This window comes from Gopherus flavomarginatus, chromosome 19, assembly GCF_025201925.1.
Source record: "Gopherus flavomarginatus isolate rGopFla2 chromosome 19, rGopFla2.mat.asm, whole genome shotgun sequence".
Lineage (NCBI taxonomy): Eukaryota > Metazoa > Chordata > Testudines > Testudinidae > Gopherus > Gopherus flavomarginatus.
In genome coordinates, this window is record NC_066635.1 from 4,829,817 (window position 1) to 4,853,928 (window position 24,112).

The window sequence follows — 24,112 nt, forward strand, 5'->3', positions numbered from 1 at the left end:
AACCAAGCTGGGTAAGCTGGGGAGGGGGAAGTGTTTCCTAGTGGGTACAGAGCCAGACTGGGACTCAGAAGACCTGGATTCTATTCCCAGCCCCTCTGGGTGATCTTGGGCAAGTGACTTCCCCCTTTCTGTGCCTCAGTTTCTCCAGGGGGATAATGGGATCCATTGATGAAAAAAGCTCTCTGTTATTAAGCACACGGCAAGATTGGCCACGAAGCCTTCCCTGCCGTACAAAGCTAGGCTGCTCCGATGCCATCTCGCGGCAAGAGGCCCCTTTCCTTACCTGCCTCTCTTTGGCCCTTTGTCTGGACTTTCAGGAGATAAAATGAAATCCCAGGAGCAGGTTAGAGAGGTAAATCCAGCCCCGCCCTGAGCCAGACGGCATCCCCAGGTGCAGGGCAGCGCCTGGGTCACCCCGGCCGGCGAGTTGTTCATTCTCACAGATCGGCTGCTCACATGGCAGCTGTGCGGTTAATTCCGCTGTCCACTCACTTGTACGGAGCTGATATATTAGAGCAGACCCCTTGGATGTCCCGTTGCTTGGGGCTCCGTAGAGAATCCAATAGGGAACAAGAATAGTGAATTCTCCCCCTGCTGAAGAGTTCTGTAGGGTCATTCCCAAGATCTTCAGGATTTCAGGGTCCTTCATTCAGTTTCTGAAAGGCCTGATCGGTTTCCTCTCTCTTTCGTTCTGTGGGATTTTTCCACAAGGGTAGAGACAAAACCCCCAGCCCCGGGGTCAGGGGCCTGATTTTCCTCCTGCGTTAGAGCAAGGCCTGGCCAGCGGCTGACCGCGGCTGCCCTCTGTCTCCTGGCAGGGACGGGGACTCCTCCTATGAGATCATGCAGCTGGACTTCGAGATGGAGAATTTCACCAGCCAGGCCGTGACGCGGCGCATCATGTGGCACATCGACTACCGGGGCCGCAACCCGCCGCCCGACCTGGAGAAGGTGGTGACGGAGCTGACGGTCATTCAGCGGGACATCCGCGCCATCGTGCCCCTGGCCATGGTGAGTGAGCTTGGACGGCTCCGCCGCCACCCCCAGGGCAGGGCTGGGGGGAGGGGTTCTAGCCGGCCCCCTGCATTCCCCACAGAACCGCACACATACACAACAGCACACAAACCGGACTGCCCCCCCCACCCCGCCCCACGCACTGTAAACCCATGGCATGCACTCACTTTACACCTTCCACCCTCATTTTCATGCATGCACACCCACCTGTAATACGCTGCACACACGCACCCTCCCCCTCCAAATATCCAAGGGGACACACACACACAGCTAACCACACCTTGGTGTATGCCCCTATAACACACCCTCGTGCTGCACTGGTGCTGGCTCAGAGGCTGGGCTTGCCTGGTGTGAGTGCCCGCCCTGGCCTGGGGCAGAGTCCCGACGCCGGCTCCTGGGCGTTGGCCTGGTACTTGCACCCAAATGCCTCCCCCCGGGGCAGTGGTGTCTGTTTCCATGTGGTGGGGGGAGAGACATGTCCAGCCACCAGCAGCCCCTGAATCCCTGCTCAGAGAAGCTGGACACAGCCCACCAGGGCCCCTGATCAGTCCCCTCCACCGGTGGGGTGGGGAACACGAGATGGAAGGGGACACAGCAGGCCGTTCCGTCGGGGCTGTGATCTGTGCTGGTACCCATCAGCAAATGTACCTGAGCTCGAGGGGTTGGGCCCCATCTTCTACACTGGTTTCTGCTGAAGGCCCCGTTGTTCGATGGGGAAACTGAGGCACCGAGCAGTGACATGTTTCTCCCGAGATCCCACATTAGGAGCCAGCGGCAGGGCTGGGAGCAGAACCCAGGAGTCATTATTCCCAGTTCCCTGCTATAACCCTTCTATCACATTCACTCACAGAACCAGTTGTGGAACCCAGGAGTCCTGACTCCCTGTCCTTTGCTCTAACCCACTAGACAACTCTCCTCCCAGTGTTAAAAACAAGGAGGGCAGTTTCCAGTTGGTTCGGATCCCATTTACACCAGTAATCCTACCAGAGTGACTCCAGATTGTCATGGAGATCAAGGTCTGGCCAGTTGGGGTCTCAGAGCCCAGCTCCAGCCTGAGCCCAAAGATTTACATGGCAGTTTTATAGCCCTGCAGCCGAAGCCCAAGTCAGTTGACCTGGACCAGCCATGGGTCTTTGATTGCCGTGTAGACATGCTGCTTCCAAGGGTTGTGAAGGTAGGGGGTGGGATCTGCCCGCAAAGTCTTGCCCCTCGTGCCTGGGGTCACTGAGTGATGGGGGGGTCTTCTTGCACTTTAAGAGCTTAGTTCAAGAGGGTCTGTGTGGGGCAGGGTGAAGCTGAACCAGTGCCCAGAAACTCTCCCGCTCCATGGAGCCTCGCCCCTGGGATGAGAGCGAGCCAGCTATCCCTCCATCAAAGACAATCACATCACAGGCTGCCAGGAAGGCAGATTAGATTCCCTGCCATTTCATTGATTTGAAAGGTTATCTGTGCTGGCTCGCCTCCAGGAGCGAGGCCCGGCTCCGAAGCAGCCAATTTAATTTCTGTATCCGATTTCCTATGTTTGCATAATTAACTGATTTGCAATTAGACTTGCCCTCCATCCACACTGCTCTTGTTCTTTGAAGTTTTTAAGAGCTTGCGAGGCCTCCGAGCGAGGGGATTGAGACTGCATCACGAGCACGATAAGCATGAGCAGACAGGGCTTCCTTTGCCATGGCGTTATAAAATAAAAGGGGGCCCAGCGCCCCCATCCCCAGCACAGCACCAGGTACTGAGTGCAGTGCTGACTCCCAGAGGAGAGCGCCCCCTACTGAGTCACCTGCACGCGCACACACACACATTTGGGGTCCTTTCCTTGCACCTCGCCAGCTGTAGGGTGCCCCTCTGGAGTGTCAGGGGAGAGGAAAATGGAGGCTGGACACTAATGCAATGGCCCCTTTGCCTACCAGGACACGGAGATCATCAACACAGCCATCCTGACGGGCCGCACGGTGGCCATCCCGGTGAAGGTCATCGCCATAGAGATGACCGGCGTCATCACGGACGTCTCGGCCATGGTCGAGTGCAAGTCCAACAACGAGGACATCATCAAGGTGGGCCCGGCGGGGCAGGGAGGGGGCAAAGATTCCTGGAGCCATCCGCCCTGTGGGCCTCTGCCCAGCCTGAGAGCTTTGGCTTGGACTGGCAGGCCCTTCACGCAGCCACTCCGGCTGTGTGTATCCCAGCCAGCCCCAGCGCCAGCTCAAGGCAGGAGCACGAGGCCAGGCAGGATGGAAGTAAAGGGCTCCCCCGACAATGGCCACACCCCATCTGATGCTGAGAGAGAGCCCATGCTGCCTTGCAGGTCGCCCTGTGAGTTTGCTGTGCTGGGGGGCTCCAGGATCAAAGCTGCCAGGAGAAGGGCTGCCCAGGCCAGATTCTCAGCTGGTGTCAATCAGTGAAACTCTATTGACTGCAGGGAAACTGTGCCAATCAGCACCCGCCGGGGAACCGGCCCCGTGCCATTAGCTTTTCCAGAGATTGTGACCCGTGCATAGCCAGCGTGGTGACGTCTGCCTGAAACTGCAGACAGCCCAAAACAAGTGCTCGTAGTGGTATGAACTTCATTCATACAGTGCAATGGGGCGTTAATTCTGAACCCTAATAATGACGCCCCACACAGCAGTGTTACAGTTAACCCTTTCATTGATGATCATCCTAACAGGAACATCCAGCTCAAGTGCTCGTCTGTTTCAGAGGGACGCAGGGGCGAGTATTGAGATGGGGGAATCAAATTGGGCCTCTGGGTTTTGCCAAGGTTGGCTGGGATGGAGAAATGATGGATTTAACCCCTCCTCCATCCACAAATGTTAATATTCAGTTAACTCTGAAGGCCCTACCTCTGAAGGAGGATGGTCTGGAAATAGACATGAGAGCCCTGCTCTGACTAGCTAGCTAGCCCCATACACCTCTCTCCCCCAGCAGGATCAATGCGTGGGCTGGATTTGCCTGGCCCTGAGATCAGCATCTCCACATTGACGCCCCAGTCTCTGGGTGGCTCTAAACCCACACACTTGCTGCCACTGGGGCAAATCCCATCTCCAAGGCCCCCCGGCTCTGCGGCCGATGTGCCCTTTTCAGCTGGCTTGTCTGCTATGGCTGCAGGCTCAGGTATTCCCACAGCAGTGTGGGGACAGCTGCTCCCAGCATGTGGTCCCGAGTGCCTGCTCCAGCCTCGCTAATCTGCTCTTGTGTTATGTGTTTGGTCTTGGTTAGTCCCATCTGCCCGCTCCTGCTTTGCCATGACCCCACGGCCTCAGAGCACGCATGGGGTAAGTATCATCACCAGCCACAGAAGCTCCTGGATGAATTGAACAGCATGGCAGGGCGTTCACAGCCTGTGCCGTCGTGCGTGTGCATGTGTGTGTGTGTGCGCACATGCGTGTGTGTGCATGTGTGTGAGAGAGTGTGTGTGTGCATGTGTGTGTGTGCGTGTGTGCATGCTCCCTCACGCAGAGTCAGCCTGGCACTCAGCGCCTCTGCTGCCTGAACAGAAGTCACTGAGTTCTGTGTGCCAGAAACTCTGCGGGATCATTGCCCCATAACCGCCCCGGCAGCCCCTGCGCCCCCTGCCCTGCCATGTCCTCAGGCTGCTGACCTGCCACCTCTCACTTTCATAGCATCCCATCAACAGGAATATCTGGGTGCTGGGGTCAGGCAAAGCCACTCACAGGTTCAAGGCCCAGCAAGGTGCCCTGGAGGCACAGGGAGTGTGGAAGCTTCACCCCCTAAATACCCCCTCTGAATGCCCATTGACACACTCATACAAACTCCTGACAACTCACACTCATCCTAACTCACACTAACACACTGTCACTGACACACACGCACTCCGGCTAATGCCCCCTGCACAATTTTCCTGTCAGGAAACACACTTGTCCTGCTAACTGATGCATATTCCTGCTAACACTCACACACACTTGTTCTGACACACACACACATTCCTGCTAACACGTGTACACACACAAGTTCATGCTCTCTCTTTGTCCCACCCCCTACACACATTCTCACATGGACTCACACTCCCACTAGGTAACAAACACCCTGATATTAGGGGCTTTGTCTTATATATGCAACTATCCCTCCTGAAAAAAAAGTGTCCTGATTTGTCACACTTGCTCTGATCACCCTAACTCCTGCTAACACACATATACCCACTGCCCCTTGACACACACTTCACTAACACAGGCACTCACCCGGACACACACATTTCCAGCAAGGTGAACGTACGTCTTCTCACATGCACCCCCCCGACACCCCCACTGCTGCTGCCACAGACAGATGCTCCCCAAACCACAAAGTCCAGCTACTTTGCACTCCAGGTAACACACCCTTAGGAATACCCACTGATGCCCACTCCCGATAGCACACTGGGAGCGCAGATAAACACACTGACCCGCACTCCCACTAAGATACACACACAAACACCCACTCCCACTAGCGCATTCTCCCAGCCCCACACGAGCACTGAAAATGCGGGAACTTTCCTGGAGCAAAGCGCCTGGGGAAATCAAGGGGACGCCTGAGTTTGTCCCTGCGAGATTTCAGACAAAAGTCCCATCTGGCCCTTACTTGGCCGGAGTCTGCTCCTCTCCCTGTGCCACCTCTTCTCTGGGATCTGAGTAGCCAGAGCAGGAGGGACCAATCCCGGCTGCCTCTTTTGTAGCGTAGGTTTCTGGAGCAAATCCCAGACCCATTTCTGGGCAGGTTGCTTTGCTCATGAGCTGAGCGGCTAGCAAGAGTCCGGACGCTGTTCTCATGGCTGTTTCTTGCCAATTTCCTTAGCGGACCGGCAACAAAGGGGACACATGAGGGGTAGGGCAGACCCAAGCTGGACTTTCTCGTGTCCTTGTAAATCAAAATAATTGGGTGCAAATACAGTAGTGAGAAGGTGCCATGCGGTTGCCCTGGGCAGCTGTTTTGCTTTGGTCACCAGTTAAGTCCCCTTGTTTACCCCCCTGCTCACTGTGTACAGGGTCCCTGGTCTGGGTCTGATCCACCCAGGAGATGCATCTGTGACAGCCCCAGCTGGAGGGCTTCTATCTCCAGCCATAGCAGCTCATGCTCCTAGCTCTGGAGGTCCCTGGCATACTCCCCAGGAGCGCGGCTGAGTTCTCATGGAAGTTATGAGTGCTCCAGGCTCCATTCTTGCTCCAATGAGAACCTTTGTAAGATGGCCGAAACCTGGAGTCTGCTGGGCTCTGGCTGGACCCCCCAGAGGGGAGGAGAACCGGGGAAGGAGAGAGGAAAGCAGAAGCCAGAAGAAGGTTTTGTGGAGCAGAGATTGTGTAGATCGCATTAGTCTCCTGAGGGTTGCAATCCTTTGACCCAGTTGCTGGTGGCCAGAGAGGTACAGGAGGTTGGGTTAGGGGATTTGGTGGTGGCCCCTTCAGGCCTTAGACTCTGTGACTTTCTGGTAGCCCCTGAGCTAACCCACATGCCTTATGAAGCAGCACCCCTGTGCACCTTCTCCAGATGCAAAGGGAAGGGCAGGCTGAGACAGTCCACTCAAGTCCCCAGGAACCTCTGTGAATTCAGTTTCACTTGACTGTAATGTCACCTCTGAATGCAAGTGCAGACCCTCAGAATGCGGAGAGAGCCAGAAGGCTGGGCAGATGGGTTATGACCATCCTGGGGCCACTTATTCCGACCAACTCATCTTGCTGACAGATTTCTCACTGCGTGGCTGTAATTAGTCACCGGGCTAGCTAAATGAAGAGCCCAGGCCGCTCCAGAGCGCAGGGGCAGTCACTCTCCATCAGAGCATGTGAAATGACATGGCTTCACAGTTTGATTGGTGCCACCTCAGGGCCAAGGTGCTGGAGCCTTGGGCTCTGGCGTGGAGTTTCCTGGCTTCTCCTGGAACCATCGTCCAGTGTTGGTCCCCCTGCAGCTTTGATCGTGATGCCCAGGGGACACCGCAGAAGAGGGGCTTTTTACTTTGAGCCCAGTTGCTTAAGCTGACGCAGCAAGTAGTGTCACTGCTTGGACACAGACAGAGGCGTTACCATGGCAGGGGAAGGCAGCTCCACGCACCTTTGGAGACCGGTACTGCAGAGCCATGGGGCCTTTCCTCTGCTGCCAGACCCCATTGATTGGTGGGGTCGACGAGAGTGATTGACCTCATCTGGGCTCCAGTGCTGCCGCGTCCTGCCCCTTGTCTCTGTCCTGAGCATGGAGAGACCTGGCAAAGGGAAGTCAGGCACCTAACTCCCTTGGGCTCTGATACCAAACCCACTCAAAAGACGATCCAGTTGCCCTCCCACCTCACCGTTCCCGCTCCAGCCTTCCAGCCACTGGCCCTGAAACCGAAAGCCAGATCCGGGCCACACTGAGTCTCATCCAGCCCCTGAGAATGCCAGCAAGGTCAGAGGGCAGGGCCAGCAGTGCCCGCTGCGCACAGCATGTTCTCCCGGAGAATCCCAGAGCTCAGCGCAGTTCCTGCCGGTGTCGTGGGGTCCCGCCTGCCCTGAGGGCTGGACTGAGGCCCCACCAAACTCATTTCACGCCAGGGCTGTGGTAGAGCCACGAGCTGGTTTGATCCGAACTGCATTCCTCTCCTGTGGATTTGATTTCAAGGCTTGCAGGGCAGTGAGAATCACCATCCAAGGGGAGCCGCAGCAGTACTCCCGTGTCTAATATATTGGTGGTCAGAAGCAGCTATAACTACATGTTATCAAGCCAGTTATTACTGATAAGGCAAAATATCATTGCTTTGAAATGTAAATCGCAAGTTCTCATTAGCGGCTTCACTTCCACCTCAGAGCCTCATTTCTTTCCAGTCGGAATCAGCGGCTAGAGTCAGCCAGCTCACACTGACACTCCAAACTGCACAACTTCTCCCCCAGGTCAGCACTGACGCCAGCCAAGGCTCTGTACTTGTGCTTCTCGGGCTCCCGAGAGCTGGCACCGGGGCTTACGGAGCCAGCAGCCTCCCAGGCACGCAGGGGAGAGAGGGGCAGATGGGTCGGGGGGCCTTGCGGCTGCGCCTTGCTTTGCACTCACTAAGCAGGGACGAGCACAAAGAGCTGGATAACGCCTTTTAGGCATGATGGCTGTGATTGGGGCACAGGGAGAGGTACCAGGAAGAGAGGGTACAGACTAGAGAGAAGGAATAAGGGGGAATAGATGACAAAGATGCATCGAAATGCCAGCTGTCTGTCTCTCTATCCATCCCCATCCATCCCCTCTATCTATCTATCTATCTATCTATCTATCTATCTATCTATCTATCTATCCCCTGCCCCCTCTTTCTAGCTCTTGGCATTAGATCAGCCCCCCACAGCATGCTCACCATCGTGGTGTGTTTGGGGAGAGACGGCAGAAGATCAATGCTAGTATGCCCTTCATGCCGCAGGATTCCCAGAGTGCTTCCCAAATGCCACGCACGGAGCCCCATTGACCTGCAGCCACCTCTGGGGTGCAGCGCTGCCTGGCTGTGGGAGGTGGTCACAAAGTACACGACGGAGTTGTAGGCCAGGCTGCGTGTACAGAAAGTGCCCGGGCTCAGTCACGTGGCCTCAGTTTGGAGTGAGTAACGCTGGTGCTGGGAATCCTGCACTTGAGTTCGAACGGCAGGAGCCAGTGGAGCTATGGCCAATTTACCCCACCTGGGGATCTGGCCCCATGGAGCTATGGTGATTTACCCCCAGTGGGGATTTGGCCCATGGGGCTGTGATGATTTACCCCCACTGGGGATTTGGCCCCATGGGGATGTGGTGATTTACTCCCAGTGGGGATTTGGCCCATGGGGCTACGGTGATTTATTCCAGTGGAGATTTGGCCCATGGAGCTATGGTGATTTACCCCCAGTGGGGGTTTGGCCCATGGAGCTATGCTTTACCCCCACTGGGGATCTGACCGCATGGGGCTGTGGTGATTTACCCCCAGTGGGGATTTGGCCCATGGAGCTGTGGTGATTTATCCCGAGTGTAAATTTGGCCCATGAAGCTATGGTGATTTACCCCCAGTGGGGATTTGGCCCATGGGGCTGTAGTGATTTACTCCCAGTGGGGATTGGCCCGTGGGGCTGTGGTGATTTACCCCGAGTGGGGATTTGGCCCATGGAGCTGTGGTGATTTACCCCCAGTGGGGAGCGGGCCCCATCGGGATGTGGTGATTTACCCCTAGTGAGGATTTGGCCCATGGGACTATGGTGATTTACACCAAGTTGGGATCTGGCCCCATAGGCCTATGGTGATTTACCCCAGTGGGGATTTGGCCCATGGCGCTATGGTGATTTACCCTCAGTGAGGATTTGGCCCATGCAGGCTGTGGTGATTTACCCTCGGTGCATATTTGGCCCATGGGGCTGTGGTGATTTACCCCCACTGGGGATCTGACTCTATGGGGCTGTGGTGATTTACCCCTGGTGCAGATTTGGCCCATGGGGGCTGTGGTGATTTACCTCCAGTAGGGATCTGGCTCCATGGGACTATGGTGATTTACTCCAGTGGAGATTTGGCCCATGGAGCTATGATTTACCCCCACTGGGGATCTGACCACATGGGGCTGTGGTGATTTACCCCCAGTGAGGATTTCACCCCATGGGGCTGTGGTGATTTACCCCCGGTGCGGATTTGGCCCATGGGGGGCTGTGGTGATTTACCCCCAGTGCGGATTTGGCCCATGGGGGGCTGTGGTGATTTACCCCCACTGGGGATCTGACTCCATGGGGCTGTGGTGATTTACCCCCTGTGAGAATTTGGCCCATGGGGGCTGTGGTGATTTACCCCCACTGGGGATCTGACTCCATGGGGCTGTGGTGATTTACCCCCGGTGCGAATTTGGCCCATGGCGGCTGTGGTGATTTACCCCCACTGGGGATCTGACTCCATGGGGCTGTGGTGATTTACCCCCGGTGCGAATTTGGCCCATGGCGGCTGTGGTGATTTACCCCCACTGGGGATCTGACTCCATGGGGCTGTGGTGATTTATCCCCGGTGCGGATTTGGCCCCACGGGGCTGTGGTGATTTACCCCAGTAGCGACTCGTGGCAGAACTCTTCCCCCTGGCTCCCGGAAGGGGTGCTAAGTGACTCCCTCAGGGGTGTGCAGGGAGTCATGGCAGAGGCCCAGGCATGGAGCTGGCCAGCTCCCAGGCAAGTGCTGTAACGAGTGGGGCCAACCTCCCTTCCCGGCCCCGAGGCAGCTCCCCGGCCTGGCCGCTCCCTGGGCCCCCAGAGCAGCCAGACTCTGCAGTCCGTGTGCTCCAGCTCCAGGCTGTCGCCTCAGCTCACGCCAAGAGAGATTGGGGAACGGGGCGTGACAGACGCGGTGGGAGAATGTTTACCCGAATCCCAGAATAAAGCTCTCGTCTGCACGATTTACTGCCCCCTCTCCCTCTAATTTATGGCGACCCGGTCTCTGCAGCATGATAAAACACTGTAGCAATAATACACTTCCGGATGGACTCCCAGATGCTTAAACTGGCTAATGCGCTGCCGTCCTGCTCATAAATCTACTCCCCCCACTGTTCCTGCACCCGGGGGGAGCAGATACGTGCACACAAACCGCGATGAATAATGGGTCACGCAAACCTCCGGCCCCACAAACTTTGCCTTGTGCTTTCCAGGAGGCGCCTCCTTGCAATCTCCGGCTGAGTTATTTTTTGTTTGTGGCTGAGATTTGTTCCGCGGGAGCTTTCCGTTACCAGGCGAGATTGGGGAGTTTGAATACGGTGTAGACTGTAAACCTGTTACATAAATCACAGATTACAGAGCGGAATCTGCTATCTGTTCCGGTAAGTCATTGAACATTAGGAAGAGCTGGGGAGCTGAACATGGCGGTCACTGCTGTGTACACAGAGAGGGTGTGGAGATATTACACCCAAAAAGAAGGCGTTACAAAAGCATTTAAGGCTGCAAAGTCGGGCACTCAAAACTTGGGAAATGCCACAAGTAAAGTGTCAGAGGGGTCGCCGTGTTAGTCTGGATCTGTAAAAGCAGCAGAGTCCTGTGGCACCTTACAGACTAAGGTATTGGAGCATGAGCTTTGGTGGGTGAATACCCACTTCATCAGACGCATGTTAACTCAGCCCCCTTGGGCATATGCATTATGATTGAGTCTTTAATGCAGAGGTGGGCAAATGATGGCCCGTGGGTCATATCTGGCCCGCGGGACCCTCCTGTCCGGCCCTGAGCTCCTGGCCTGGAAGGCTAGTCCCCGGCCCCTCCCCTGCTGTTCCTGCCCCACAGCCTCAGCTCACTGAGCCATCGGCGCAATCCTCTGGGCAGCCAGGCAGCTGCAGAGCCGCTGTTCTGTGCAGCGCGGTGGCGTGGCCGGCTCCAGCCGGGTGGCATGGCTGCCTGACCTGGTGCTCTGTGCGGCGCAGTGGAGCGCCACCAGCCACTGGTGCTCCAGGCAGCACGGTAAGGGTGCAGGGAACAGTGGGGGTTGGATAGAGGGCAGGGGAGTTTGGAGTGGTGGTCAGGGGGTAAGGGTGTGGATAGGGGTCAGAGTGATAAGAGGGTGGGGTTGAATGGGGGCAGGGGTCCCCAGGGGGAGAGTCAGGAAGGAGAGATGGGGTTGGATGGGGCAGCAGGGGGCAGTCAGGGACAGGAGTCCCAGGGGTGGAAGTCAGGAAGGATAGGGGTGGTTGGATGGGACAGGGGTTCCCGGGGGGCAGTCAGGAATGAAAGGAGGGGTTGGGTGGGGAGGCAGGGGGCAGTTAGGGGCAGGCAGTCCAGGGGGGTCAGGGGACAGAGAGCTGGAGGGGTGGATGGGGCAGGGGTCCCGGCGGGGGGCCTCGGGGTGAGAAGCAAGGGGGGTCGGATAGGGAGTGGGGGCCTGGCCATACCTGGCTGTTTGGGGAGGGACAGCCTCCCTTAACCAGCCCGCCATACAACTTTGGAAACCCGCTGTGGCCCTCAGGCCAAAAGGTTTGCCTGCCCCTGCTTTAATGCAGCCTGCTTCTTTCCATGGGCCCCCTGCCTCATTCAGTGCACAGGACCTGCTCTCGGGAAGCAATCAGGGCTATGCAGCAAGGCGGCTGTTATCTGGAGGAGCCCTGCCTCGTAAGTTGCAGGAGCTGGGGGCAGTGCAGTGAAGGAGGCAGGGTCTGCAGGAAGAGAAAGGAGGGTCTCTTGGTAAAGGCATTTGTGTGCTGCCCTGGCGAATTGGATTCTAGCCCTGCTGCTGCCACAGAGCTCCTGTGTGAGGCGTCGTCTAAAGTAAACTTTGTACAGGGCGCCTCTGTCTGTGTCTCCTGTTCTGGGTGCCCAACCTGAGACTCTGTGGTCCAGGAAGTGCTGTCACAACTCAGGGCTCTGAAAAGTCAGGCCCTCTGCATCTCAGATGGGGCACCTAAAAGGAGATGCCACGTTTGACAGTTTTGGCCTTCATCTCTGTGCCGCAGTTCCCCAGGGACCATGAAAGCATCTAGCCTGCCTGGGGGGCCAGGAAGGTAAATGCATTAATGTTGGGAAGGGATTAAGGGACTTCATCGAGAGCACCACAGAGAAACCCAGGAGGAAATGAACTGTTCGACAGTCTGAGCAGGGTTTGAATGGGAAGGCCTGGGGCCACCAGGGGATGATGAAGATGAATGAACCATGGAATAGCTGCTCTCACAGAGCACCGTCCATCCCGTGCACTGAATGAGGCCGGGAGCCTGTGCAATCTTCATGTTCTTTTAATGTCCTTTTTCTGGATGTCACTGTGATGGGTGAACCCCTGTCCTGGGGTCCCTCCTGATGTGCTGGGGTCCCACTGAGCCAGCCCTTTCCACCAGCCTGGGTTTCCCCACCCTGCTCGTGCCATGCTAGGCTCTCAAACCTTCTCCAGCTCACACACAGGTACGGCCACACCCAGCTGCAGACACAGACTGAAATCAGCTCCCTGTGGGAGGACTTAGCTAGGGGAATGGCCAGCACTCACGTGCACACCTCCTTTGGGATATGAACCCCAAATAATATTGTCTCATGCTGTATAGAAAGATACACAGAGCGCAAGCTCATAAAAATTCATCCTCTCCCTCAGTGTGGAGAGAGATCTGCACGACTTCTTCCCCCGTCCGCAGACACGAGTTGCAACTGGGTTTTGAAATAAACAAGAAATACGTTTATTAACTACAAAAGGGGAATTGTACATGATTATAAGGGATAACAAACAGAACAAAGCAGATTACTGAGCGAATAAAACAAAACCCGCAAATTAAGCTTAAAACACTCAAGAAACGGGTTACAAAATGTAATTTCTCACCCTAAACGTTGTTTTAGGCAGAGTTTCTGTAGAGTTCCAGTTATTTCCGTTTGCAGACCGGACCCCTGTCTCAGCCCCTGCCTTTCCCTTCAGGAGGGTTTAGCAATTTTCCTCCTTGAGCGAGGAGGCAGTGGAGAAGAGTCCTGATTGCCTCACTTCCCAGCCTTAAATAGAATGTACATAAGGCAGGAATCTTTTGTTTCCCAGTCTGACCCTCACCCCCTCTTAACGGAAAAACATTGAAAGCCTAAGATGGGGGTCTGGTACCAGGTGACACAATCACCTGATCCTGCAGTGTCAAAGCAGCAACCCGGGGAGCTTCTCAGGAAGGCAGGAGATTAGTATCTTCCAAATCTTATTGTACTTCCTAATGCCCCATTGAGGCTGACGGCCTCCTGTCTGGTGGGTGTTCTCCCAAATACACACACAGTTGTAATTGTTACATGGTCAATAGTCCTAACTTCAGATACAGAAATGATACATATATGCAAATAGGATAATCACATTCAGTAGCTCATAACCTTTCCAATGATACCTCACATGACCCATCATGCATAAAACACACCTCAGTTATGCCATATTCATCTCACAATATTTCTATGAAGACTATGGGGTGCAAGTCACACTAATAGCCAGTGTTTTTTAACACTTAAAATGAAACAGCAACAACGGCTGGGCTCTTTAGATCCCCAGCACAGTCCTGTACCAGCTCAGCTAACGGAGAACTGGTAGCAGTAGTAGGCTATCGTCTATGTGGACCTGCCGCTGGAGGGGGGTTGGAGACACACACTTTGCCGGAGGGTTTCACAGCTGTTTGCTGAGAGCGGAGGAGTTCTGAAGCTGATGGAAGCCCCAGGGGTGTGCAGGTACAGGGTACAATGCTCAGTAGCGAAGGGCCTATCTCTTTGAGGGATCGCTCAGTGGTTTGAGCATTGGCCTGCTAAACTCAGGGTTGAGAGTTCAATCCTTGAGGGGGCCATTTAGGGAACTGGGATCAAAATCTGTCTGGGGATTGGTCCTGCTTTGAGCAGAGGGTTGGACTAGCTATCTCCTGAGGTCCCTTCCAACCCTGATATTCTGGGTTCCCTGGAGCCGTATACATGCAGAGAATCTCTTTGTAGTGTCAACATTGGTGCCTCTGTAGCTGCTCTGGAGGACAAAGCAGAGACAGCTGCAAAAGGTTCCAGATGCTGAGCATGAAGCTGGGAGCTCTTAATGGGGCTGGGCTCCTTGCGCAGACAGGCCCTGCTTTCAACACTTTAACGTGAATCCTTCAGCTCAGGTTACTCCAAGCATGGCCGTAATAGAGTGCAGTACATTTAAGAGCTAATATACAGTAGCTTTTTAACAGGGCCGCTCCATCATCGGGACAGGGTGGGTGGCTTTCGGTGAATTGAAACGCTGGTGGCCCCAGACCAGCCAAGCTGGTGGATTTATTACCTAAGGTACTGCGAGCAGCAGACCATCATATTATTGTGATCAACGGCACAATATCCAGAGTGCTCATTCACCGGGGGATTCATTTCCGAGCTCATCTTTATTCAGACGCAACCCGGCACAGCTGAGATTGTCTGCAGACATGCTGAGCTTGTGTCTATCTGATGTCAACACCGGGCCAAGGAGAGCTCGAGAAATTAAATACTCCTTCTTGTGCCCTCCCACACTGCCCACAGTACAGCGCCTGCCTGATCAGGGCTGGATTCCCAGGGGCTCAGCGCCCGCGATCGGGACTGGGTTCCCCGGGGCTTAGTGCTCGCATTCGGGGCCAGATCCCCCAGGGCTCAGTGCCTGCGATCAGGGCCGGATTCCCTGGGGCTCAGCGTCCACGATCGGGGCTGGATTCCCCAGGGCTCAGCACCAGCAATCAGGGCTGGATTCCCCAGGGCTTAGCACCTGCAGTCCACACCAGATTCCAAGAGTTCAGCTCCCATGTAGGCTGTGATGCAGTAGGGACTGTCTGTGTGGGGAGTGGGAGAGCAGGGGAGGACTTTAGGAGATGGACGATGCCAGAGCCTGTAACCTGAGCTAGGTAAGGGAGGGGAAAGGTCAACACCTTTGCCCGGGAAGGGGACAAAGGAAGGGAGTGGCAGGAGGGAAGCAGTTGGAGTTTGGGGTTTGGGGCTGTGTGGGCGGAATTCAGGGTATCCTAGCTAGGATCCAAGCACCCTGAAAGCCCAGAAGGACTCGGTGGAGGGGTCCTGACTGTGCCTGCAAGCTCTGCTGTAACCTGTGTTCCTGTTGTCCAATAAACCTTCTGTTGTACTGGCTGGCCGAGAGTCACTGTGGGTCCCAGGAAGAGGGGTGCAGGGCCGGACTCCCCCACACTCCGTGACAACTGGTGGCAGCGGTGGGATATACTGCACCCCGTGGACGGCGCTTCCTGCAGTAAGTGACTGGGGAGCAGTAAAACGAAGGGGTGGTTAACCCCTGGGAGTGTGTGCCCAGTGAGAAGGACTTTGCAGTAACAGGGTCCCCCGGGGGATTGCAGCGAGCGGTCCTAGGGGTGGAGGAGTCTGCAGCTCGACCCTGGCAGAGAGGTGGTGACCTCAAGAAGGGCTGGTGCACTAGGGGTCCCCCTGGAAACCGTGGGGAGCGGCGAGCACCCCGGCCTGTGAGTGGTCAGCAGGAAGATGTATGCCAAGCGGCGCAAGTGTGACCTGGTGGAGCTGTGCAAGCAGAGGGGGCTGCACCCAGGGAGGCTCAGCAAGGACCAGCTGATTGCACAGCTGGAGCAGGGAGACCGCATGAATGAACGGAGCCCTGTCTCTGAGGGAAGCAGCCGAGCAGATGCAGCGCAGGCACCAGTGTCTGTCCCCGCTGGGAGTGGTCAGCCGGCGGACGAGGGCTTCCCGAGACCCCCCCTTCCTAGGCGTAGAGGAAGGGCGGGGAGGAGCCCAGTGTATACCGAGGGCACCGTGACACCCCCGGCCAGCAGGGGATCTGCCCGGCGAAGCCCACCCCCCAGCAGGGGATCCTCCCGGCAACGCTCGGCATCCGTGGAGCGGATGCGGCTGGAATATGAAAGGGAGCTGAGACGGGAGGAGCTCGAGTTAAAGAGGCGAGAGCTGGAGGAGAAGGCGAAACAGCGTGAACATGAGGAGAACCAGCGTAAACATGAGGAGAACCAGCGTAAACATGAGGAGAACCAGCATAAACATGAGGAGAACCAGCGCCAGCGTGAGTGGGAGGAGAAGGAGAAACAGCGTAAACATGAGCTGGACCTGGCCCGGCTGAGGAGCAGTGAGGCTCTGGCTGCGGTGAGTGAGGGGGGACCCAAGCCTACAAAGAGCTTTGATAAGCACTTGCTGCCCCGGCGTAAGGAGGGGGAGGACATAGATACCTTCCTGACGGCCTTTGAGAATGCCTGCGAGCTGCACAGGGTTGACCCTGCAGACAGGATTGCAGTTCTCACCCCCTTACTGGACTCCACAGCCGTGGAGGTGTACAGCCGACTGAAAGGGGCGGAGGCAGGGGACTATGAACTGTTCAAACAGGCCCTGCTCCGCGAGTTTGGGCTGACTCCTGAGATGTACCGGAAAAAGTTCCGGAGCCAGCGTAAAACCCGTGAGGTCACATACCTACAACTGGTCAACCGGGCGCAGGGGTATGCCCGCAAGTGGACAGCTGGGGCCCAAACTAAAGAGGACCTGCTTGACCTATTCATACTGGAGCACCTGTACGAGCAGTGCCCGTCCGACCTGAGGCTGTGGTTGATGGACCAGAAGCTGGAGAACCCGCAGCATGCAGGCCAGCTGGCCGACCAATTTGTGGACAGTCGGGCAGGGGATGGCAGGGAGGAGTCTCGAAGGAGCAGGCCTGCCTCAACGCAGAGAGAGAGTCAACATGGGACCTCCCAAAGGGGGCCTATGGAGAACCCCCCCAAAAGGGGAACATCCAGCGGCAGGTCCCTCCGACCCACTCAAGGGGACCCACGAGATATGGGCTGCTATCGCTGTGGCCAACGAGGTCACATACGGGCCCAGTGCCCCAAGCTCAGGGACAGACCAAGCAGACCCAACCCGCAGAGGGTGGACTGGGTAAAAACCCAATCGGAGGAGGGGCTACATTCCCAGGAAAGGGGGGTTGGCAACATACCACCTATGGATGCTCCCGGTTCCGGGTTTTTGGTTTACCGGGTGGGCGCGGGGCTGCCCCTCCGGAAAGAGTGCATTGTTTCCCTGGAAGTGGATGGGAGGAAGGTCACTGGGTACTGGGACACGGGCGCAGAGGTGACGCTGGCCCGGCCCGAGGTGGTGGCCTCAGATCGGATGGTGCCCGACACCTACCTGACCCTGATGGGCGTGGGCGGGACCCCATTCAAGGTACCCGTGGCAAGGGTACACCTGAAATGGGGGGCCAAGGAGGGCCCCAAAGATGTGGGGGTACACCAATATTTGCCCACTGACGTGTTAATGGGAGGGGACCTTGAGGACTGGCCTAGTAACACCCAGAGTGCCCTGGTCGTGACTCGTAGTCAGAGTCGGCAAATGGCACTGCACCCCGAAAACGGGGAAGGTACTCGACCTGAGGTGCAGGACCCTAACTCAGGGAGCGGGGAACGCCCAGGGGCACGGTGCAGAGAGGCTGCGGCCTCAGACCCAGCCAGCAAGAGAGAGCCGGTCCCCATTCCTGTCCCAGCTGCTGAGTTCCAGGCCGAGTTGCAGAAAGATCCCTCCTTGCGGAAGCACAGGGACCGGGCTGACCTTAGTGCGGTACAGACCATGAGGAGAGGTTGCAAGGAGAGGTTCCTGTGGGAGAAGGGGTTCCTGTACCGAGAATGGGCTCCCCCAGGGGAAGTAGAGTCATGGGGGATCAGGAGGCAGCTGGTGGTTCCCCAGAAGTTCCGTCACAAGCTGTTGTACCTGGCCCATGACATCCCTCTCGCAGGGCACCAGGGAATCCGGCGCACCAGGCAGAGGCTGCTACAGAACTTTTACTGGCCTGGGGTCTTTACCCATGTCCGACAGTACTGCCAATCCTGTGACCCCTGCCAGAGGGTGGGGAAGGCCCGGGACAAGGGGAAAGCGGCTTTGAGGCCTTTACCCATCATAGAAGAACCTTTCCAGAAGGTGGCCATGGACATAGTGGGACCTCTCAGCAAGATGACCCGGTCAGGGAAGAAATACATCCTGGTGGTGGTGGATTTTGCCACTCGCTACCCCGAGGCGGTGGCCTTGTCCTCTATCGAAGCAGACACAGTGGCAGATGCGCTGCTGACAATTTTCAGCCGGGTGGGGTTCCCCAAGGAGGTCTTAACGGACCAGGGGTCCAACTTCATGTCGGCCCTGCTCCGGTCCTTATGGCAGAAATGTGGGGTCCAGCACAACTGGGCCTCAGCGTATCACCCCCAGTCCAACGGGCTGGTAGAAAGGTTCAACGGGACGCTGAAGATGATGCTAAAAACATTTATGAACCAGCATCCGCAAGATTGGGACAAGTACTTACCTCACCTGCTGTTTGCGTACAGGGAGGTACCCCAGGAATCTACCGGGTTTTCACCTTTCGAACTGTTGTATGGAAGGCGGGTGAGGGGGCCCCTAGACCTGATGAGGGACGAATGGGAGGGGAAGGCCTCTCCCGAGGGAGAGTCAGTGGTGGAGTATGTCCTGACCTTCCGGGAAAGACTGGCCGAGCTCATGGGCCTGGCCAGGGAGAATCTGGCCCGAGCCCAGAGGAGGCAGAAGGTCTGGTATGACCGCACAGCACGAGCCCGTGCCTTCGCCACCGGGGATCAGGTGATGGTTCTTATCCCCGTGAGGAGAAACAAACTCCAGGCCGCCTGGGAAGGGCCCTTCAAGGTTATCAAGCAACTGAATGAGGTAAACTATGTGGTGGAGCTGTCAAACCGGGCACATCACCGTCGGGTGTACCATGTGAACATGATGAAACCATACTATGACAGGGGGAATGTGGTGTTGGCCGTGTGTGGACATTGGGAGGGGCAGGGAGATGACCCCTTAGTGGATCTATTCCCTGGGACAAAAGCTGGTTCCCCCCTGGAGGCGATTCCCCTCTCTGAGCAACTGACCCCGGGCCAGCACGCTGAGATCAGAGGGGTGCTGCATCTGTACCGACAGCTGTTTTCCAACCAGCCTGGACGCACTAATTTGACTGTCCACCGGGTGGAGACAGGGTCACACCCCCCTATAAGATGCTCCCCTTTTCGGGTCACTGGTAAAACTGCCCAGGATCTTGAAAGAGAGGTCAGGGACATGCTGGCTTTGGGGGTGATCCAGCCGTCTTCCAGCCCTTGGGCCTCGCCAGTAGTGCTGGTTCCCAAGAAGGATGGGTCAATCCGGTTCTGTGTGGACTATCGAAAGCTCAATGCCATCACCGTATCTGATGCCTACCCTATGCCCAGGCCTGACGAGCTCCTAGACAAGCTGGGAGGTGCACGGTACCTCACCACTATGGATCTTACCAAAGGCTACTGGCAAGTGCCGCTGGACGCAGATGCCAGGCTGAAATCGGCCTTTATCACCCCTCTGGGGCTCTATGAGTTTTTGACCCTGCCCTTCGGCCTCAAGGGAGCGCCGGCCACCTTCCAGCGCCTGGTGGATCAGCTACTGAGGGGGATGGAGAGTTTTGCCGTGGCGTATATTGACGACATCTGCGTCTTCAGCCAGACCTGGGAGGACCACGTGTCCCAGGTTAAACAAGTCCTGGACCGACTCCGGAAGGCTGGGTTAACAGTAAAGGCTGAGAAGTGCAAGGTGGGGATGGCTGAAGTATCTTACCTGGGCCATCGGGTGGGGAGCGGCTGCCTGAAGCCGGAACCAGCCAAGGTGGAGGTGATCAGAGACTGGCCTGCTCCCCAAACCAAAAAGCAGGTCCAGGCCTTTATTGGGATGGCGGGGTACTATCGAAGGTTCGTGCCCCACTTCAGTGCCATAGCCGGCCCCATCACTGAACTGTGCAAAAAGGGGAAGCCAGACAAGGTGATCTGGACTGAGCAGTGCCAGGAGGCTTTCCGGGCGCTGAAGGAGGCTCTGGTTAGCGACCCAGTTCTGCAAACCCAGATTTTGACAAACCCTTTATGGTGTTCACCGATGCCTCAGACACGGGACTGGGGGCGGTGTTAATGCAGGAGGATGAAAAGGGGGAGAGACACCCTATCGTGTACCTGAGTAAGAAGCTGCTACCCCGGGAACAAAGCTACGCGGCCATCGAGAAGGAATGCCTGGCCATGGTGTGGGCCCTTAAGAAGCTAGAGCCATATCTCTTTGGGCGACACTTCACCGTGTACACCGACCACTCTCCCCTGACCTGGCTGCACCAGATGAAAGGAGCCAACGCCAAGCTCCTGAGGTGGAGCCTGCTCCTGCAGGACTATGACATGGACGTGGTCCATGTGAAGGGAAGTGCCAACCTGACAGCGGATGCGTTGTCCCGGAGAGGGGACCCTGAACTTCCCCAGGTCACTGGGCAGAGTGACCCCGCTCAGTTCAGTCTCGAAGGGGGGAGAGATGTGATGCAGTAGGGACTGTCTGTGTGGGGAGTGGGAGAGCAGGGGAGGACTTTAGGAGATGGACGATGCCAGAGCCTGTAACCTGAGCTAGGTAAGGGAGGGGAAAGGTCAACACCTTTGCCCGGGAAGGGGACAAAGGAAGGGAGCGGCAGGAGGGAAGCAGTTGGAGTTTGGGGCTTGGGGCTGTGTGGGTGGAATTCAGGGTATCCTAGCTAGGATCCAAGCACCCTGAAAGCCCAGAAGGACTCGGTGGAGGGGTCCTGACTGTGCCTGCAAGCTCTGCTGTAACCTGTGTTCCTGTTGTCCAATAAACCTTCTGTTGTACTGGCTGGCCGAGAGTCACTGTGGGTCCCAGGAAGAGGGGTGCAGGGCCGGACTCCCCCACACTCCGTGACATAGGCACCTAAACAAAGGCCAGATTTGCACAAACATCCTATTGTGACAAGCATCCAGCACACCAAGTCCTTGAGAAAACCGGGCCCCATCCTGGGTGCCGAGCCCATCTGCAAACCTCCCCAAGCAGACCTGATTTGCAGCCACCACTGCTGTTTCAGTGGAGAGCGTTTTGCACCTGTCAGTCATCGAGCTCACATGTTTTTCTGAAACCGCAAACCCAACTCGGTGCATCGGACTGAGCTGATCTGCAGAGGCAGCTGGGTCAATGGCCAATCTCTCGGGTGCAGAGAGGCAGGTGTGGAATTGCACTCACAGAGACACAGGCTGCCTGGAGACCTTGAACACTATCAGAGACTCTGGTGTGAGATCCTCCTTCCACCCTCCGGGCAGCCAATGTTGCATTCTGGACTTACAGCCCTAAGAGGAAACATGAGCAATTCATTAGTAATTTCCTCCCTTAGCTCCTTAATTGGCTTGGATTGGTCTGTAATAAGCGGCCCCCTCAGGATGTATTTGTTTTATAGCACATTTAACTAATGTTATTTGCATAAATGGAAATTAAAGAATGGGGGAGACAAAACAATGGGATTAAAATTGATTCGGTGGAGAAACATCTCAAGGTATTAACGTTAAAGACGGTCATGGGGGTGCCAGTGAATAGCACCTGAAAGGCAGATCCCATGTAAATACATAGCAACAATGCACGGCTAATAGGGATTGCTTCTGTTAAATGAATTATTCCAGGACTTGCCACTGGCACATGGAAGATGTGTGTCTAATGCAATTGACTTATCCACTCGGTGCTGCATAGCAGAGGTGTGGAGAGCTAGCTGGGTTTATCGAGCTGCTTCTGATATTACAGGGCTGGGTGCAGAGCAAGGGTGGGCTTGCGTTTCTGGATTTAGGAGCTGATGGGTCAATTCTTAGCTCTCCCCTTGTGACCCAGGACAAGTCATGTAAACTCTCCATTGCTTTGACACAGTTGGAGATGTTTCCGAAAGATGCAGAGCGGCACAAGGGAAAACTGGCTCTAGACACAGCTTGTCCTGTCGCAGCCGGTGTCAGAAAAGGGGAGGGAGAAACACTGGGAATTTTAGGCCCTTTTCGGGTTTCGACAGAGCCAAAACAAAATGACCATTTTGAGTCAAAGCCAAATGAAATAAACGTTTTTGTTGCAAATGGAAATTCTTTAAACAGACATTGTTGAATGAAAATGTTTGATTGAAGAGGGGGGGTTGTTTTGACCAGGTTTGGGTGTTATCCAGCCTCTACGGGGGGAATGTGGTGGGAGGTATCACAGAGGCTGGTTGTCTAAATCCATAGATCTCAAAGCACTTTACATAGGAAAGTTAGTAGCATTATCTTTATTTTACCGGTGGGTAAACTGAGGCACAGCAAAGTGCAGGCATTTGCCTGTGGTCACACAGCAAGTCAGTGACAGAGCGTGGGGCTCCCAAGACCATTCTCTCCACTGGACCATATGTGCAACTGCTTGCTTGTGGTGTGCATGTTTGCTGCAATCACACATGTACAAGTCCTGATTTTATAGGGACCGTCCTGATTTGGGGGGGTTTTCTTATATAGGCTCCTATTACCCCCCATCCCTTGTCCCTATTTTTCATATTTGCTGTCTGGTCACCCTAGCCGTAATGCAGAGCCACAGCTTCGGGGACCACAGCTCCCAGCAGTCAGTGCTCCAGCAGGAGCTAAGTGCCCAGCTGCATTGCATGCTAGGAGCTGTAGTCTCCCCAGGCCACACGCCGTTGGGGTCTAGCCCCCCAGCTCTGGCCAAGCTGCGGTGGGAACGGGGGTGTTATGGCCCCCCCTGCTGCAAGGCTCAATCCAACCTGCAGCCCTGGGAGTAGCCGTGGGCCGTCGGCCCCGCTGCTCAGTGCCGGCGCTTCCCTTCCTGTCCTCCCCAGGTGTCCAACAGCTGCGACTACGTATTTGTGAGCGGGAAGGAGACGCGCGGCTCCATGAACGCCCGGGTGACCTTCAGCTACGAGCACCTGAGCGCCCTGCTGGAGATGACCGTGTGGGTGCCCAAGCTGCCGCTGCACATTGAGCTGTCGGACCCCAGGCTGAGCCAAGTGAAGGGCTGGAGGGTGCCTATCCTGCCGGACAGGAGGTGCGCCCCTGCATGGGGGGCGGAGGGGAGCTCATGCCTCACGGGCCAGGGCACTTGCAACCGGGGGAGTGAGGGGCAGAGGACTCTGCCCTTGCCCGGCTTTGCCAGTCACAAATGCAGTTCCCGTTGGCTTGGTGCTCCGCCCGTCTGGAAATAAGTCCCTGCTGCTCTGCACTTCCTGTAGCTGGAAGATCCTCCAGACAGGGAACCAGCCCAGCTCCCCTTGACAGCCTCTTCCCAGCAGTCATGGAGAAGGCTTGGGCCCTGTGCTCTGAAAGGCTGCGCTGCGGGATGAGCTGCCCTGCTCGGCCACTGGAGGGCACCGCTGAGCGAAACAAAGCCCCCCTTTTCCGAAGGGGGCAGCATGCTGCCCGCATGGCACCCTAGCACCTGCGGCCTGAATCACCAGCGACCCTCATGCTGCCCCCCTAGCTCCGCAGGGCTGGACGAACTGCCTTTGCTGGGGTGTTTCTAGGGCACAGTGACTCTGTGCAGACAGCTCACAACTCTGCCAGGCTCTGAGGGGAGAGAAGGCCTGGGGCGGAGACCCTTTACGTTAACCCCATCCCCTCCAACAGCAAATGCCATGTGCCTTGGGATCTCATAGACTTAAGGTCAGAAGGGACCATTATGATAATCTAGTTTGACCTCCTGCACAACGCAGGCCACAGAATCTCACCCACCCACTCCTGTAACAACCCCCTAACCTATGTCTGAGCTACTGAAGTCCTCAAATCGTGGTTTAAAGACCTCAAGGTGCAGAGAATCCTCCAGCAAGTGACCCGTGCCCCATGCTGCAGAGGAAGGTGAAAACTCCCCAGGGCCTCTGCCAATCTGCCCTGGAGGAAAATTCCTTCCCGACCCCAAATACAGTGATCAGCTAAACCCTGAGCATGTGGGCAAGAC

The 24,112-nt window shown here is 56.2% G+C and overlaps 1 protein-coding gene across 1 annotated transcript in view; it reads left to right on the top strand.

Moving 5' to 3' along the window:
* The window catches only part of TMEM132E (transmembrane protein 132E), a 248,355-nt gene that overhangs the window by 217,109 nt on the left and 7,134 nt on the right, over positions 1-24,112 (top strand). The window contains exons 4-6 of the mRNA XM_050928908.1: positions 819-1,011; positions 2,925-3,068; positions 23,001-23,206. Of these exons, the coding sequence (XP_050784865.1) occupies positions 819-1,011; positions 2,925-3,068; positions 23,001-23,206 (543 nt within the window). The remainder of the gene's footprint in view (positions 1-818; positions 1,012-2,924; positions 3,069-23,000; positions 23,207-24,112) is intronic.